Source organism: Gadus macrocephalus, chromosome 6 (assembly GCF_031168955.1).
Source record: "Gadus macrocephalus chromosome 6, ASM3116895v1".
In the NCBI taxonomy this organism is placed as follows: domain Eukaryota; kingdom Metazoa; phylum Chordata; class Actinopteri; order Gadiformes; family Gadidae; genus Gadus; species Gadus macrocephalus.
In genome coordinates this window covers 22,018,121-22,034,778 of record NC_082387.1, presented here as the reverse complement: position 1 = coordinate 22,034,778, position 16,658 = coordinate 22,018,121, and the positions used below count along the sequence as shown (strand labels likewise).

The 16,658-nt window shown below is 46.4% G+C and overlaps 2 protein-coding genes and 1 long non-coding RNA gene across 4 annotated transcripts in view; 2 read left to right on the top strand and 1 right to left on the bottom strand.

Annotated features, from left to right (window-relative positions):
- The window catches only part of LOC132460037 (rasGAP-activating-like protein 1), a 21,537-nt gene extending 16,560 nt beyond the window's left edge, over nucleotides 1-4,977 (top strand). Inside the window, exons 16-21 of one of the 2 annotated variants that reach the window (XM_060055040.1) lie at nucleotides 757-929; nucleotides 2,072-2,209; nucleotides 3,177-3,312; nucleotides 3,785-3,889; nucleotides 4,083-4,153; nucleotides 4,784-4,977. In XM_060055040.1, the coding sequence (XP_059911023.1) occupies nucleotides 757-929; nucleotides 2,072-2,209; nucleotides 3,177-3,312; nucleotides 3,785-3,889; nucleotides 4,083-4,153; nucleotides 4,784-4,918 (758 nt within the window). In that variant the 3' untranslated portion in view covers nucleotides 4,919-4,977. Of the gene's footprint in view, nucleotides 1-756; nucleotides 930-2,071; nucleotides 2,210-3,176; nucleotides 3,313-3,784; nucleotides 3,906-4,082; nucleotides 4,154-4,783 lie in introns of both variants that reach the window. The other variant, XM_060055039.1, reaches the window with a different exon arrangement.
- A 247-nt stretch (nucleotides 4,978-5,224) lies between these two features.
- LOC132460039 (uncharacterized) lies at nucleotides 5,225-7,318 on the top strand. Its single transcript, XR_009526332.1, has 2 exons — nucleotides 5,225-5,778; nucleotides 5,834-7,318. It is a non-coding gene; the product is annotated as an uncharacterized LOC132460039 (long non-coding RNA).
- Nucleotides 7,319-7,995: 677 nt separating this feature from the next.
- LOC132460036 (E3 ubiquitin-protein ligase DTX1-like) overlaps nucleotides 7,996-16,658 on the bottom strand; it is a 37,349-nt gene continuing 28,686 nt past the window's right edge. Inside the window, exons 8-12 of the mRNA XM_060055038.1 lie at nucleotides 16,325-16,386; nucleotides 14,610-14,768; nucleotides 13,973-14,134; nucleotides 12,480-12,569; nucleotides 7,996-12,240 (exon numbers count right to left, since the gene is read on the bottom strand). Coding sequence (XP_059911021.1) covers nucleotides 12,013-12,240; nucleotides 12,480-12,569; nucleotides 13,973-14,134; nucleotides 14,610-14,768; nucleotides 16,325-16,386 — 701 coding nt within the window. The 3' untranslated portion in view covers nucleotides 7,996-12,012. The remainder of the gene's footprint in view (nucleotides 12,241-12,479; nucleotides 12,570-13,972; nucleotides 14,135-14,609; nucleotides 14,769-16,324; nucleotides 16,387-16,658) is intronic.

Sequence of the window (16,658 nt, the reverse complement as noted above, 5' to 3'; positions counted from 1 at the left end):
CCTTTGGCCGAACTCCATCAGTCCCTCTTGAGAGCTTCTCAGGCACTCTCACGTGCACACTCATGGTTCACGTTCACACTCATGTCTCAAGTGAGCGCTTATGGGCTTCTCTGTACACTCCAGTGTCCCGGTTCTCTAATAATCCAGAAGGCAACATGCAGACGTCATTGAATCACAGTGTGCAGTTTGTGTGCTGGTGCTCGTGGTGTTTTACCCACATCACAATACCTATTGTGGGTAAATAAATGAAATATGTAGTATTGCGTCAAGTAAACCAAGTGTGGCCCAATAAATGGCAAGAATTCTACACTTACAACAACGGTGGAAGCAAGGTTCATGCTACACTCCACCGAGGATACTTTTCTGGGCTCAACACAGGACCGAGGGTGGTACAGTTTGAAATCCAGTTTATTGTAGCGGGGGCAGTTAATGGCCATGACAAGGTTGCCTACCACTGCCTTGCCGGAGATCTCTCCCCGAGTGTGTGCGGTGATGGCCGGTTTAACCCGTGCTCTCTTATTACGCAATGTCTGATAAGGTGTGCAGCCAGCCCCACCAGCCCCAGAGTCCAGTCAGACTCAGCGTGGTGCGGCTGCTTAAACCAGCCGTCCTCCACACACACTCCCACACCGGTACACACTGCCATGGTTGCAATTGTGAAAGTTCCCAAGCAGACATTGAATAAAGTTAACCCATGAAACAGTGGGCTTTACCATCCCTCTTCTCCCCCCCCCCCCCCCCCCCCCCCTCCTCCAGTCTCCGAGGGGCCCCTGAGGGCCAGGTTCCTGCCCTCGGTCACCGTGAAGGAGGGGTACCTGCACAAGCACAAGGCTGAGGGCCCGCAGCTCTTGTCCCGCTTCGCCTTCAAGAAGCGCTATTTCTGGCTTACCAGCGAGACCCTGGCCTACGCCAAGACGCCCGACTGGCAGGTAGGAGCACGCAGAGGCGCCAGATGATCTGGGGCTGCTCTACTGCTGCTGTACCGCAGTGTTGACTCTCTTAAACCGATGTGCATGTTTAAATTTGATTTTAAACATCGATGTTTTTTGTTGATAATGTCTATTGTGACTTTATCATTTTTTATTAATTGAATAGTTTTACTGTAGCTTTTAGGATTCGACTTTCATCTATATAAAACGATACTTATGACCCCCCCCTATATTCGAACAGCGTGGGTAATGTCCTGGGGAAAGGCTTTGTGGACGTAGTGTATCAGTGACAATGCTCTCTTCCTCCCTGGTACCTGCTACGAAATCACCCATCACTGTCCGACTGAAATCACACGAGTGATGGGGATTCGCTGTGAGCAGAGGATTCAGTTTCTGTCAAAGGTTCAGAGGTCACCTCCTCTGAAGGGTCCTTTGGCTGGTTCTTATCGGCCCGTCGGTTCTCCGTCTCCTGGAGGATGATTAGATCAGAACTCATCACCCCGTGGTGACCAACCCTGTAATGATCCCCTGTCTCTTTCACCAGACACAGATAGAGAGAGAGAGAGCGAGAGAGAGAGAGAGAGAGAGAGAGAGAGAGAGAGAGAGAGAGAGAGAGAGAGAGAGGGGTGGGGGGGGACAAAGAGAGAGTGAGGGAGAGTTGAGAGGGAGAGAGAGAGGGGGAGAGTGGGACAGAGATACAAAAGCGGGAGAAACCCAGCAAAAAGGCTTTCAGCCTCGTCCCGCTTTGTGTGACTGGAATAAAGGCCTGGGTTAATTGGGGGCTAGAGATATTCATGCTAACATTGTAAACCAGATTGGAGGACAATATTCCAACCCTCCTCCTCCGCCGCCATCCACCCCCTCATCCAGTGATGCAAGCTCCCCATTTGAGGTGGCTGATTTACACTTGAAAGTATCCCTGTATCCACGCTACAGCCGCTTCTCCAACCGGCTCTCTGCCAAACTGTTGATCATCCTGCATCACTTTACTGTAATGGTAGAAAGGATGCACCAGGTTGACTTTCGTTCCTGGTCCAACCGCGACCCTTTTAGATCCACTCTCGCGTGAAACAGAGGCTGGCAGCAGCAACCGAGGCCGCCGGCATTCATTGGCGGAGCTGTTTGTGTCTGAACCATCGCAGGTGCGCTCCTCCATCCCTATTCAGCGTGTGTGTGCAGTTGAGAGGGTGGATGAGAACGCCTTTCAGCAGCAGCACGTGATGCAGGTCATCACCCAGGACAACGACGCACAGCTGCACACTATGTACATCCAGTGCAAGGTAACTGTCACATTGTCTGCATCCAGTGCCGATACCTGTCACACCGTGTGCATCCAGTGTAGATACCCAGGTAAGATAAGATACGGTAAGGTAACACTAAGAGGATAGGATACAATGAGAGGTTACTTTTTGGTCATTGACTTGCTCTGTACTTTAATTCATGAAAAGTGTGAGGCTCTTATCTCACTTTAAGATTGAAAACAGATTTGGTATTTAATTGGAAAGGGTCATTGTCAACAATCTAGGTTTGTGTTTATGGCAACCCTGACCATGACTGTTCTGAATCCATACCTGAACCTAAAAGAAAAGGGGAGAGTATAAGCAAGATTCAATTTCTTTGGAGCATGTGCTCACAGGAACGCCACAGCATATTCTTGCTGCCTTAAAGGAACGACACAACATATTCTTCCTGCCATAACTGGAACGCCACAGCATATGTTTCCTTCCATGACAGGAATGCCACAGCATATTCTTCCTGTCAAACAGGAACACCACAGCATGTTATTCCTGCCTTAAAGGAACGCCACAGCATAACAGGAACACCACAGCATATTCTTCCGGCTTTAAAGGACCAGCACAGCATATTTTTTCTGCCTTAAGGCTCACCGCAACTTATTTCTACCATGATTTTATCATAAACATAGCAGGAACCTGTTAACTCATACCCGTGACACCCAAACATGGGCCCCAGCACGCCAGTATGTGTGTGGCTCTGGATTTATATAGGGATGTGGGAGACTGGATGTATCTTTCCCTTGCGCCTCATAAGAGAGGAAACGACTTTAAAGAAGATACTGAGAGAAGGGAGGAGGTCCTGATCCAAACACACACAGACCTGCGTAGTACGGTGGTCTCCCATCACACTGTGTGTCTTGTGTATGGATTTTTGTGCGTGTGTGTGTGTGTGTGGCGCACATGCACCGGCTTATACCTACACGTGTGTGTGCGTGTGTGTGTGCGCGTGTAGAATGTGAACGACCTGAACCAGTGGCTGTCGGCGATCCGGAAAGCCAGCATCTACAACGAGCGCATGCTGCCCTCTTTCCACCCTGGGGCGCATCGCAGTGGCAAGTGGAGCTGCTGCCTGCAGGCGGAGCGCGGGGGTGAGAGTCCCGGACCCCCCCCCCCCCCCCCGCTGAGGGCTGCATCAGATAGAGCTTCTGCTCGTACAGCTATTCTTACCTTGGCTTGATCAGCTGTGGCTGCTTGTGTGTTCACCTGTTTACCGTCGGACTGTTTACCTGGTTAGATGCTTTTTATCGCGCAAAGTGGGGAAAAAAAATTTGAGGTTACATCAGAGGTGTAACCTCAAACCAAACCAGTATCTCACCAGTATCACACTAGTATCACTCTGTATCACCCTGGACCCAGTATCACCCTGTTCGAGCTAGTCCCTGCCCCTGTTCGGAGACTAGCTCTGGTTTGATATTGGTACTGGTTTTCCCTGGTTTGATACTGGTGGGATACTGGTACAAACTTGTCAACTAACAAACTCAACATAAAGCGTCATGTTATGAGCGGGCAGCAGTGTTCAACTGCTGTGTGTGTATGTTGTGTGTGTGTGTGTGTGCCCAGCTCTAGGATGCAGCAGAAGCCACTCGGCTGTGACCCTGGGGGACTGGAGCGACCCCCTGGACCCCGACGTGGAGACCCAGACCATCTACAAGCAGCTCCACCAAGGCAGGGACAAACTCGGGTATTAAGTGGGGCCGACTCTTGAGAGACGCCATTGTTGTGATCACTGCCACAAGGTCCTGTTGCATGTCGATCCTTGGACTTGTGAACCACATTAATGCCCTTGAAGGTTTTCAGGTTGTTTCGATGAGTTCCCCGCTCAGGAAGGTCACTTTGGGTTATCCTACGTTTTCTGCAGGAAAAAGTATTTGGACCCGGCAGCCGGCGACACGGAGGAGGAGAAGAAAGCCCGCTCTGCTGAGGATCAAGGTTAGAGCCGGGTGGGGGCCCATCTCGGCTCCAACTGGCCTACTGTGTTACAGCACTACTTCTGGGGGTGGGCAGGGGTCAGAGCCTGGGCCGGGGAACAGGAACTGCAATGCTTTGTTTCCTTTCTCATAATGGAGATATTCTACCAAAGAGAACATTAGTTTGAGTGGATGAAGCTTTAGCAGGGGGTTTTGTATTTGTGTATTACAGTATTTCTGGAGTGGCCGCCCTACACAGAGTTGGTTTGAAACTTTTACAGCTCCTGAGATATCACCACCCTAACTGCTCTGCCATTCACACCACTCAGGTCTCTTAGTAGCTGAGTTCCCTAGCTGGCTAGCTAGCTTACAGCCAAAAGCAAACCCTCTCTCTCTCTCTCTCTCTCTCTCTCAATCTCACTCTCTCAATCTCTCTTCACATTAGCGTCCACCCTCTCTGTCTCTGTCTCTCTCTATCTCTCTCTCTCTCTCTCTCTCTCTCTCTCTCTCTCTCTCTCTCTCTCTCTCTCTCTCTCTCTCTCTCTCTCTCTCTCTCTCTCTCTCTCTCTCTCTCTCTCTCTCTCTCTCTCTCTCTCTCTCTCTCCTCACAGTAACATCCCCCCTCTGTCTCTCTCTCTCTCGCTGGTCCCAGGTGGTGCAGGCTGCAGTGTTGGTCCTCAGAAGTGCGGCCGTGTGCTGGCGGAGCGGGTGCTGGGCGTTGTGGTGGACCTGGAGCTGGCCCACGCCACCTTCCAGCGCAGGGAGAATGAGGAGGAGTCCGGCCTGATCCTCTCACCCTAGAGCAGGAGGAGGAGGAGGAGGAGGAGGAGGAGGAGGAGGAGGAGGAGGAGGAGTCCGGCCTGATCCTCTCACCCTAGAGCAGGAGGAGGAGGAGGAGGAGGAGGAGGAGGAGGAGGAGGAGGAGGAGTCCGGCATGATCCGCTCACCCAAGAACAGGAGGAGGAGGAGGAGGAGGAGGAGGAAGAGGAGGAGGAGGAGGAGGAGTCCGGCCTGATCCTCTCACCCTAGAGCAGGAGGAGGAGGAGGAGTCCGGCCTGATCCTCTCACCCTAGAGCAGGAGGAGGAGGAGGAGGAGGAGGAGGAGGAGGAGGAGGAGGAGGAGGAGGAGTCCGGCCTGATCCTCTCACCCAAGAGCAGGAGGAGGAGGAGGAGGAGGAGGAGGAAGAGGAGGAGGAGGAGGAGGAGGAGGAGGAGGAGTCCGGCCTGATCCTCTCACCCTAGAGCAGGAGGAGGAGGAGGAGGAGTCCGGCCTGATCCTCTCACCCTAGAGCAGGAGGAGGAGGAGGAGGAGTCCGGCCTGATCCTCTCACCCTAGAGCAGGAGGAGGAGGAGGAGGAGGAGGAGGAGTCCGGCCTGATCCTCTCACCCTAGAGCACCCGGCCCTCCTGCTCTAGGGCGTGAGGAGCAGTGAGGAGGTGGAGGCATCCGGAGTGAGGAGCAGGGAGGAGGAGGAGGAGGCGTCCAGCGTAAGGAGCAGTGAAGAGGAGGAGGAGGAGGCGTCCAGCGTGAGGAGCAGTGAAGAGGAGGAGGAGGAGGCGTCCAGCGTTAGGAGCAGTGAAGAGGAGGAGGAGGAGGCGTCCAGCGTGAGGAGCAGTGAAGAGGAGGAGGCGTCCGGCTTGAGGGGCAGTGAGGAGGAGGAGGAGGAGGCGTCCGGCGTGACCCTCAGGCCCCAGAGCAGGAGGGCAGGCGGCACATGGTGTTAGGAGACGCCTCGGAGAGGTGTTTGATATTTTGTTGCTTGTGGTTGCCAGGGAAACAGGAGGAGCCAGAGGAAGTGTGAGATGTTCTTTCCTGCTTCCTGTCGTGTGTCGCCCTCATCTGAACTCTGACGTCAGTGTGACTGACTCCCCCCCCCCCCCCCCCCCACCCCCCCCCCATGTTGATGAAACAAATACAAACGATTGTATTGATCTGGGATCAGTAGAAGGGAAGGAATGTATTGCACGTCCTGGTTGTTGAAATGTGAACGGTTTTGTCTGTTGGGAAGCTGAACTGAGATCGGTCTCAACATTTGTTTTATGCAATCGGCTCATCGGAGTGTTTCATCCAGTACCTGAATGTATGGCTTTCCTGAGATGGCTTCTGTTCTGTTGGGCTTATCTTTGGTATTTGCTGTGACCCACTGTTACTACGTCACACAGCCATTCCACGGTCGGTCGTGTTCCCCTAAAGCGAGCATGTTTATGAAGTACATGCAATGGTTTGTTACTATTCTACAGAAAATTTCTTCAACTAATATAGTGATGACTTAGCTTTTGCCAAGGGCAACTAAATTAAGATTTGTGATATTCAAGCTATTGTATCAGTGAAGTTTAACTTTATATTTTGTTATTTATTATTTTTATATAATTTTCTTGCATTTTCAAGGTATTTTAAGGTATCTATATTTGAAATTATTCTAAAGTTATATGGGTAACATTTACCTACTAGTACAGTCATAGGCTATTCAGTGTGGGAAGAGAAACATTCACTAACTAGCGATAGGGGTCATTCCTTGGTGCCATTTGTAATTGTCCCAAAAAGTATGAGGCAAAATTAGAGGTGCCAAAGAGGTTTCTTCTTCCAAATATATCACACGTAATTTTCAATTATCCAACTTAAAGCTTGATTTCAATTATGTTGACATATCAGACATGTACCGGAACTAATTAACTTTGGCTTTATTTACGACATTGATGGTTATTCGTTGCAAAGTATGATACTAAATACTTATTTATATTCAAGATAGGAATAATGCACATCAGGCATTGGGAGATGGACAAAGGCTTATTTAAATGTGGAGGAGACACTTAAACTGCCAGAAATGTATTTTTTACAACAGAAAAGCCAAACAGGAAATTCAAGAGATACTGTTATTGAATGTGTTCATTTACTGCAGTATGAAGTGGAACCAGAGGTTAATCGTGTTGCCATTTTTCATATTATGTAACACTTTTCTTTTTTATATAAATAAGCTGGAGACTAATTATTGCCTGTGAACTCTGATTGAGAGTTTGCGATACAATTTTTGCATGGCTTTATTTTTCTTGTATGTATTATGGTTTGTTCAACTACTGACTGTATCGTCTTAAATGTTCATTTGTTTTATGCGAGTGTGGTTTAAGTTTGAGCCTTTAACAACCAAAACCCCACACTGCAAAAAATAAAGTACAAATATTTAATTTTCCTACTGTGAATTATTCTAATTCTGCAATATATATATATATTTTATGGTATGAAGATTGGTGTACAACATTGTGTACAAAAGATGATTAACTTGTTGTTTGATCCTGGGCATGCTACACATACCAAACTTCTTTAAGTTAAGTAAGCCAGATTTCAATATGTGTCCTACCTAAAGCGACATGCACCCGCACACATCTTTAATCAACACAGCGTGGTTGAATTGTAGAGGGCTGGAGGTGTTTCCACGCTACCTCCCTGCCTCGTTAAATCAGTAATGAGACACACCTGGTGTGAAAGCCTCTGATTAAAACAGAGAGGTGAACAATGAGACAGGTGGGGGGCCGGGCGGCGGGTGTTGCTGTCAGGAACAGCAGGTGATGGATTGCTACACAGCAGCCAATGGCAGGTGAGATAGCCCTCCAGCCAGCGGGGCACTGAGTGGGCGGCGCCAGGCCGGAGGACAGCTACAGTAGTAACAGCATGTCATTTAACAGCCTGCCAAGAAGCCCCCATAAAGCATCTTTACTGCATGGCACGGGAACGGCTGCTGCGGCTGCACTCAAATGCTAGGGCGAGAATCACTCACATCCACGTAATGAGAGGTAATGTGCTACGCTGGCAAAAAAGCAAATGGTGGAGCACAAAGACGGACATGGAAAGAACACTACGAGTCATATGGTCAAACAGCCGGCCCCCCTGATGAGGGCCCATTTATTATCCCACAAGAAACACACAAACATGCAACACGGTCATCAGCACGACTCAATAAAGACTGGTAGGTTAAGAAGCCCTTTATAGTATGACCAGCGTCTCTCGCCATGTCTCGCTGTTTAGTTTGACCACTCAAATGGTGTCGACATTTCTCTGTGTGAATCGTTGGTTAATGATCAGTTAGCAACTGCTGTTCAAAGTTAAATGAGAGTTAATTCACAAACTCAATCGTGGCTTCAAAACACGCCAACCCCCCCTCTTACACGGAAAAGGCCAAACGTTTTCCATGTTGCAGAAAAGAGAGAAGGAGCATAAGCCACCCCATCTTCATCTCTACAAAACAAAAGTCCTGGATAAAAGAGACATCTTTTTCTTTCAAATATTTAGTTTAAAGCAACCCTGAATTATAGAACTAAAGAGTAATTGGCTTTCCATTTACAAAAGCTATGCATTTTCAATAGACATACATATGTTGGTTGACATGCACCTCTAGGGAGAACATTACTTGTGTCTTTAAAAAATATTAACCTACGAAACTTGTCATACATTCAAAGGCCCACACAGAGTAACAACACACAGACACACACCTGTAGACACAATGTAAGGATATTATTGTAGATATAAGTACGCTACAGTATGCAGTGGAGATTACTACATTAAATTCCTTACGTAGAAATGACATCGTATAAGTCAGGATTGTTCTATGTTTCACTTCTTAATCAAAATATGGGGTGAGAAGTACTATGGAATGTATCTTGATAAGGATTAATGAATGTTATTTGACAGTTTGGTTAAAGCCCATCAATTGACAAATATATATATATATATATAAAAAACGTGTCGTTTTTTCCAATACTGAACTCTGAACAGCGTGGGAACATGCCTTCTAGTTGAGAATCAACACCCCATAAAAGGAATCACTTCCTGTTCGTCATTCAAACCAAAAGGAGGGGCGCTCTGCTACACATTAAGAAGGATTAGCTCTTACATACAGGGATTTGCATAAAAATCATTCTGACAAATAATTGTTTTTGTCCATCATTATTTCTGAACACAATTCCAAAGACCTCCAAAATGACCTATACGCACTTAAACCTGTTCTCTCCTCACTGCGCGAGTCAACCATGAAAAATTAACGAGAACTTTGCATTTGTACAATTCATTTTATTGTATTTGACCTAAAGCAGAACTGTGTACATTTTTGTATCATTTTTAGCTGGCTTATAATTACCATCCGCTCAGAAACTTTATTTTCTTGATTGGCAGGTAAACCACCATTTGTTTATCATCATTAAATTATCCTCTTACCTAAGCATATGGCAATCAATTATATATATATGTATATATTGTAAGGCAAAAACGTACACAGTGTTCCTTTAGAAAAATATGTTTCCCTGATGAACCTGGAGGTTTTCTCTCACACCGTCCTGTAATCAAAGTTAACGCAAAAATGTACTCTGACTAGTTTTCCTCCCGGGGTTTGATAGACTAACTCCTGGTTCTAGAGAAGAACGAAAATAGAAGATCAATCATCTGGGAGGGAGGGGAGAAGTCCTCATGCCCTCGTGAAGACCTCCAGCAAGGATAATGAAAACATAGGTTAAATATTTTCCAGCAGGTGTGGATGCACTGACTCTATATAAGACTAACTGACATCAATTTAAGCCTCACTGGTACTAGCTCCATCATACCCATACAGTCCCTGACATACTGGCATATCAATCTCAGCCAGCGTTAGTATGCATTCGTCCTGATAGACATCTATCTGTGTTATAAAATCTGGTTAAACTGAAGTTATGGAGCCCAAATCATTTTCTCCAACTACAATTAGTTATTTAATGAAATTTTAATTAATTTAGATAATAAAGATATTTGCAGAAACTAATTTCACGGAACATTCTACCCTTTTTGTATTTAATTTTAAGGATCTGTCTTTTTCTTTCAATGCAATGTCTTGTTTAAGATACAAGGTTTTCATACGACAGGGTCCTCTCTCGTCTACATAAAAGAGTTAAAAAGCTTCAATACGATTTAAAACACATTCCTAAATGAACACCGCTGCCCAGAACCGCTATGGAAGACTGTGATTAACTCCAAATATTCAGTAGATGTATTGAGCAGATTTACCACAACAACCCTCAACTTCCTCCTCAATAACAACTCCTCAGCTTGTTTAAATAGATTGAATATAATTATTCAGGAGAATTATGCATTTATCCAAGGAAAAATAATTTACTTTAAGTCCTGTATGCCTGGAATTACGGGGCTGGGGGGGGGAGGGAAATTATAATTTTTGCAACAACTTTAACCTTCGCTAACAACCCAGTATAAACAACCTTGCCATGGGCCCCACTAAGGGACAAGCTGAGGGGCCTCTGAGGGGGGCCGGGCGGGGGGCCCGCCGTCCGCACGGGTCACCTGACTGCTAACAAGCCCTCTGTCGGATCCCAAAGGGACTGGTGGTCTACTGCAGAGAAAGCCTGCTCAGAACAGCCTGCTCAGAACAGCCACAACGCAGAGGTCCCATAAGAGAGTTGAAGACCTGGGAGGGGAGCTGGTCTGAGACCTGTAAAGAGTCTCTGTTCAAAGGCTTAGGCCCGGCATTTTGAATATGAGCCTTATCAAAGGTACAACCAGAAACTAACAGCTTTAACCATGCCGGGAAGCAGAACGCTTTCTTCATCGCAGAGGCCTTTTGCACTAGCATACATTTTCTTTTCTTTTTTAATTTACAAGCGTTCAAACAGTTTGTATGATGCTTGTGATTCCAACCGTCCTTTCAGAGTCCGTCTAGTACAAGTTGAATTGCCAAACATATATGTTTTTTACCATTCAGTACCGTGTTCGCTTTTAGGTTCCTTCAGCTTGTTGGACGCTCTACATGCATAATCGGATCCTTCCTGCGATCTAAGATCGATTGTTTCAGAGGGGAACAAACTACACCCACAGTCATTGGCTATCGACTCCAGCCAAGAAAACTGACAACAACCTAAGTGGCGAGAACTTCTGCATAAACAAAATGCTCAATCATGACTTAAACCGTCCTAAAGGAGATAGATTATTACTTAATTTCTACGTTTAGAGAAAATAGGAAAGTCATCAACTATTTCAGCCGACTCTGCATATTGTAGTTCTCTCCAGCCACTTTCACCCGAGACTGTCAGCACATTTTCCAAGAGTATAATAATATATATATATTAACATATATTATTAAAAAAATATGTGTTTAATATATATATTAACATATATTATTAAGAACATTATGTGTTGGGCTGGATCAAAGACCCCCTCCTCTCCGGTCAACATTCGCCGGGCGGCCTTTTTGTGGTCATGCAGTTTGGAACAAAGCGTTTGCTGACGTCTAACCAACACCTGAGACCTCAGCCCTCTTCCATTCAGTACAGAAAAGGCTGATTTCCGCATGGACTTCAGCATGGACTCTCCCAGACCATATCAGTTACCTGCCAGGAAAACCAGCGGGAGGCTACTCCTCTCCACGTATGTGCCTTCCTTAATCCCCTTCCAATATAATTGACAGACCCTCAGTCTCCAACAAGTGGCCTCAGAGACAGCCATTAAGGGAGGTAACGAAGAAAACCTGCAGACCAGGATTAGCTGAATAAAGTGAATAACCAGCGATCCGTGGACCATGTGGACCATCTGTTCTCTGCGGTCTTCCCACTGAGGTCAGGGTGTTTGCTGCGGTCTTGCCGTGGCCTCTGACTCCCATTGGCCTTCTCTCTAGGGGGGTGGGCGGCAGGGGAGAGAGAGAGAGAGAGAGAGAGTGAGAAGGAGACCGAGACAGAGAGGGAGAGAGAGAGACAGAGTGACAAAAGAGAGAAAACCCAGCAAAAAAGCGTCCAGCCCGGTCCTGCTTTGAGTGACTGAAATAAAGGCCTGGGTCGATGGAGCGAGGGGTTTGGCTGCTGGGCTCCGTCTCGGGGGTGGGGGGGGTCCGGCGTGGGGGTCGGTCCTGGGTCCTCCTCAGTCCTTGGCGGTGTCGTCGCGGCCCACGCCCTGCGCCGACAGCTCCGTCAGCACGTTGTCCAGGTACTTGGGGTCCGGGTAGCCATGGCCCGTCAAGTTGGTGCCGAACTCGGTCTTGTGGTGGATCTCGTTCCACACCACCGTGTCCCCCTCGCCCGTGGTGCTGGACGTCCCGATGGTGAAGATGAGGCGGCGGTCCCAGGCCATGATCAGGAGCTTCAGCACCTGGGAGGGAGGGGTGAGCGGGTTTCACATCGTCCACCACCTCGTCGGGATTCTACATCTACGACTCGACAGGTCAGTTAATATGGGTGCGCTGACGCTCATGCCCGGCTATGATTTTTTTAGAGATAAAAATACAATTCAAACCTAAATTACGGAACTACAAAATCAGCGGTTGAGAACTTCATTGACTCCGACCCCGCCACTGAAGCCGCAACCCGGAATGGAAGTGTTCCTCTTACCTTCCGTCCTTTGACGTTGTCGGGGAGGTAGCAGTGGCGAGGGAAGCCCCTAGCGCTGAACTTCTTCCCTGGGTTGGGATGCTCAGGGGTCTGGAGGAAACAAACAGACAGCCATGACCCTGGATGTTCTCTTTACCGCTGCAGCTTAACCGGGGAGAACTCTAGAGCCCGTGGGACGTGGTGGCCATATAGCTTGTATTGTCCCCCCCCTGGTGGTCACTAATGGCAAGACATTCTTATTTTATTATTCAATTTGCACAGGACACTTCACTTTTAATTTACCTTTGAAATGTACCACCTTTAAGTATTGATCTCTGATAGTAGCAAGCTTCCCATCAAATTGCTTTAAGCGAAAAGATATACAGAGCTACAGTGAGGGAGAGAACCAGAGAGAACCAGAAAGAGATAGAGTGAATACCAGAGAGAAGGAGAACAACAGAGAGAGAGAGAGAGAGAGAGAGAGAGAGAGAGAGAGAGAGAGAGAGAGAACCAGAGAGAACCAGAGAGCTAGAGAGAGAGAGAGAGAGAGAGAAAGAGCTAGAGAGAGAACCAGAGAGAGACAGAACCAGACAGAGAGAGAGAGACCCAGAGAGAGAGAGAGAGAGAGAGAGAGAGAGAGAGAGAGAGAGAGAGAGAGAGAGAGAGAGAGAGAGAGAGAGAGAACCAGAGAGCTAGAGAGAGAGAGAAAAAGGAGAGTAGCAGAAAGATCAGACAGAGAGTAGGAGGAGAGAGGGCGAGCAGGTCTTGTGTGCTCAGATGATCAGAGTGGTCCCCAGCCCCCTGAGGGACTGCTCTGCTGGTATTAAAGGTCACTTTATGACTCTATTACTGCTCCGCTCGGCCGTCATGATGACATTTGTGGTCCTCAGCAGAAGCTGTGGTCTTTGGGTCCGGTTTCACTGCTAGGATTCCTTTCATCAGATCCATTCAAAGTGATGCCGAAAACCGTGCTACCTCTGTTGTACACTTTGGTATAACACATTAATATCGTTACTATTTACAATTACTGACTAAAGGTTGCATCAGCGATTATAGGCCGAAACATAAATGATCACATTCATCTGATCTTTCCTCACGATCCGCTAGCTGCCGTCCGATAAGCAGGCTTTCAAAAAAACGTGTCTCTGTAGGCAGCCTATGTTCTGAGATCATACACAAAAACAAATAGTACTACCGACCACTCAAAACCAAAATAGTATTCCAACCAATCACCGACAAGGGGTGGGTGTTGTGGGGTTTTGCGCTGCGTTTATGATAGTTTTTACTGGATGCACGAAACATGGAAGTTGAGGGGCGAGCTGGCTCTGTTTGTTTGGGATCGTCACCCAACTGTGACGTAACCCGACTTCGCTGATACAACCTTTAATGAACAATATACAATATATAAAACTAATAATGATGTTACCGCTGGTTTATCAATGAAGTTTAGATCTGTTAGGTCAAGGGTCAAGGCAGGGCCGCTCGTGTTTGTGGGGGGACAGGGAGACGCAGACCTGGATGCCAGCGGGGATGTCGTAGACGATGCGGATGGTCTTGGTGTCCAGATAGCCGGGCAGGCAGTGGGGGATGAGGTGGTACTCCATCTTCCCTGGGGGCTGGGTTCCAGTCTTCTCCCCGTAGATGGCCTTACAAGTTGGGCACTGGAGACTGCCGTCCTAGGTACGGGGAGATGAGGAAGTCTGATTTATATTATATTATATATATATTATATATGTAATACACATAATATATCAATTATACATATAATTAATATATAAATATATGATATAAATAATTGATATGTATAAAAATATGATAAAAAAAAAATTATGTATAGATGTAACATAAGATTATATATATATATATATATATATATAATTATAATTATATATGATGAAAGAAAACACTGAAATCACAGACATTTTTGTTTGCTAGAATAGTTTAGTTTCTGGTTCTTGGAGTAGCAGGGTTGATCGATTGGGAGTCAATCCATCAACCACTCAATCTAACTTTGACAAAGAAAGACGTGGATGAAAAGGCAAACTGACATTTTTACTTAGTGTTAGAATGAGAATTGTGTATTTGGTTCTAGTGTCGGTCGACGGTGGAGAACGTGCAGTATCTGCTGGTGACAAAAGGAGCCTTGCACACCTTGTTGCCGTTGTTGTACATGGCCACCAGGCACAGCAGATGGTACATGTGGCCACACTTGCCAAGCTTGCCCACCAGCTCGGGCTTGATGCCCTTCTGATTCAGGACCCCCTCGTAGCCCGATGACATCACCAGCCTCTCCATGCAGATGGTACAGTCCTGGGAACAGACACTCGATTAGCCAACGATCTCTTTAGAAACAACTACCTCACACACAGCTGTACAGCTAGTGTGTGTGTGTGTGTGTGTGTGTGTGTGTGTGTGTGTGTGTGTGTGTGTGTGTGTGTGTGTGTGTGTGTGTGTGTGTGTGTGTGTGTGTGTGTGCGTGCGTGCGTGCGTGTGTGTGTGTGTGTGTGTGTTTGTGTGTGTGTGCGCCAACATTCTAAGATATCTTTATTGCAATCAAAAGGTTTCACTAGGTTAGCATATGCTTCCGTTGACTTGCAGAGTTACGGTAGCCTAGCTGGGGAATACGCTTGGAATTACTTTCAAAAGATCTCCAATGAGTTCAAAATAGCCGCTTATACAAAACCTGGGCCAGTCAAACACAACTAAATTGCATTTTGTCTACCAATACACTGCTAACTTTGCCCTATATCCAGCACTGATTTTACATGATCACTGCTCTGGCTGGGTAGTCTGTAGAGATGTGCTTGTCAGTGGCGCATCGAAGGTAGCCTGATAATCACAGCTCCCTAAATAGATCTGATTACCCAACCAACTCCCTTCTGGACGCTCAACGAGGAGTTAAGGCTGAGACGACTTGTCTGAACCTGGGGGAGACAGGCAAACGCTAAGGTACCCATTTTTTGTTGTAGTCCTTTAAAGGGATGGTTTGACTTGAAATGTTGAAATAAACTGGTTCCTACTATTGCTAATATCTCTGTATTATGGATCATGAAGTATTTTTTGATGATCAATAGTTTAGATTAAGGCAAACGTATTAGTATTTTTTTTTTCTTGCAAATACTATTAAGAAAATGATGAATGATGAAAATGCAAAAATGATTAAGAACAGAAAACACAAATACCCCTACAAGAGAACAATGGTAGGTTCAAGTTTAGGGGTGAGGAAAAATGAGGAAGTACATTTTTGTTCCCTTACATAGTTTGTCTTTAAATTCTTGTTTAATGCTCCGATTATTTGTACCAACAAAGAATTACAAATAATTGCAGATTCATCTGAAGTGTACAATGTGCCGTTATTATCTGAAGACTAAAGATATGGTGAGAATGAGTCATAACTATAATGAGGGGTAGTGTCAGCAGTGTAGCGCTCATCAACAAACAGGGTGTTTGTTGATGAGGGAAACAGCTACCTGAGCGTGATACGATCTGCAATCTGCATAATGCTCAGCATGGCCATAATGATAATTAATGCCCAATACATAGCCACGAATGATCAAAGTCAATAGACACTAAGATGTTTGCGTTGCAGAACTTGACAAATAGAGAAGCCATACAGAACCGAATCATGAAGTGACCATGAAAAAACAATGCATAAAAAACCTTAGAGTTTGGAAGTCTTTTTCTATTTCTATATCATTTTTGTTGAATTCTGGAATGAAGCATTCTTCATATAATGTGTCTTGAAAGTTCACGATTTTGCAAAACTGAATTTAAGAATGTTAAATTATTAATTTTAAGACAATTAAGGGCCCGCCCAGTGTGTGTGTGTGTGTGCATGTGTGTGTGTGTGTGTGTGTGTTCCCTACCTCATCAGGCACTACTTTAATCTTCTCTGTGTATCTCCGGACCACATCCTCTGGGTTTTTGCCTGATGACACAGAAGGATGTAACAGCAGGCCATCAAAGAATATTGTATATATTATGTAAATCATAAACACACACACACACACACACACACACACACACACACACACACACACACACACACGCACGCACGCACGCACGCACGCACGCACGCACGCACGCACGCACCCACACACACACACACACACACACACACACACACACACACACACACACACACACACACACACACACACACACACACACACACACACACACACACACACAGACACACAC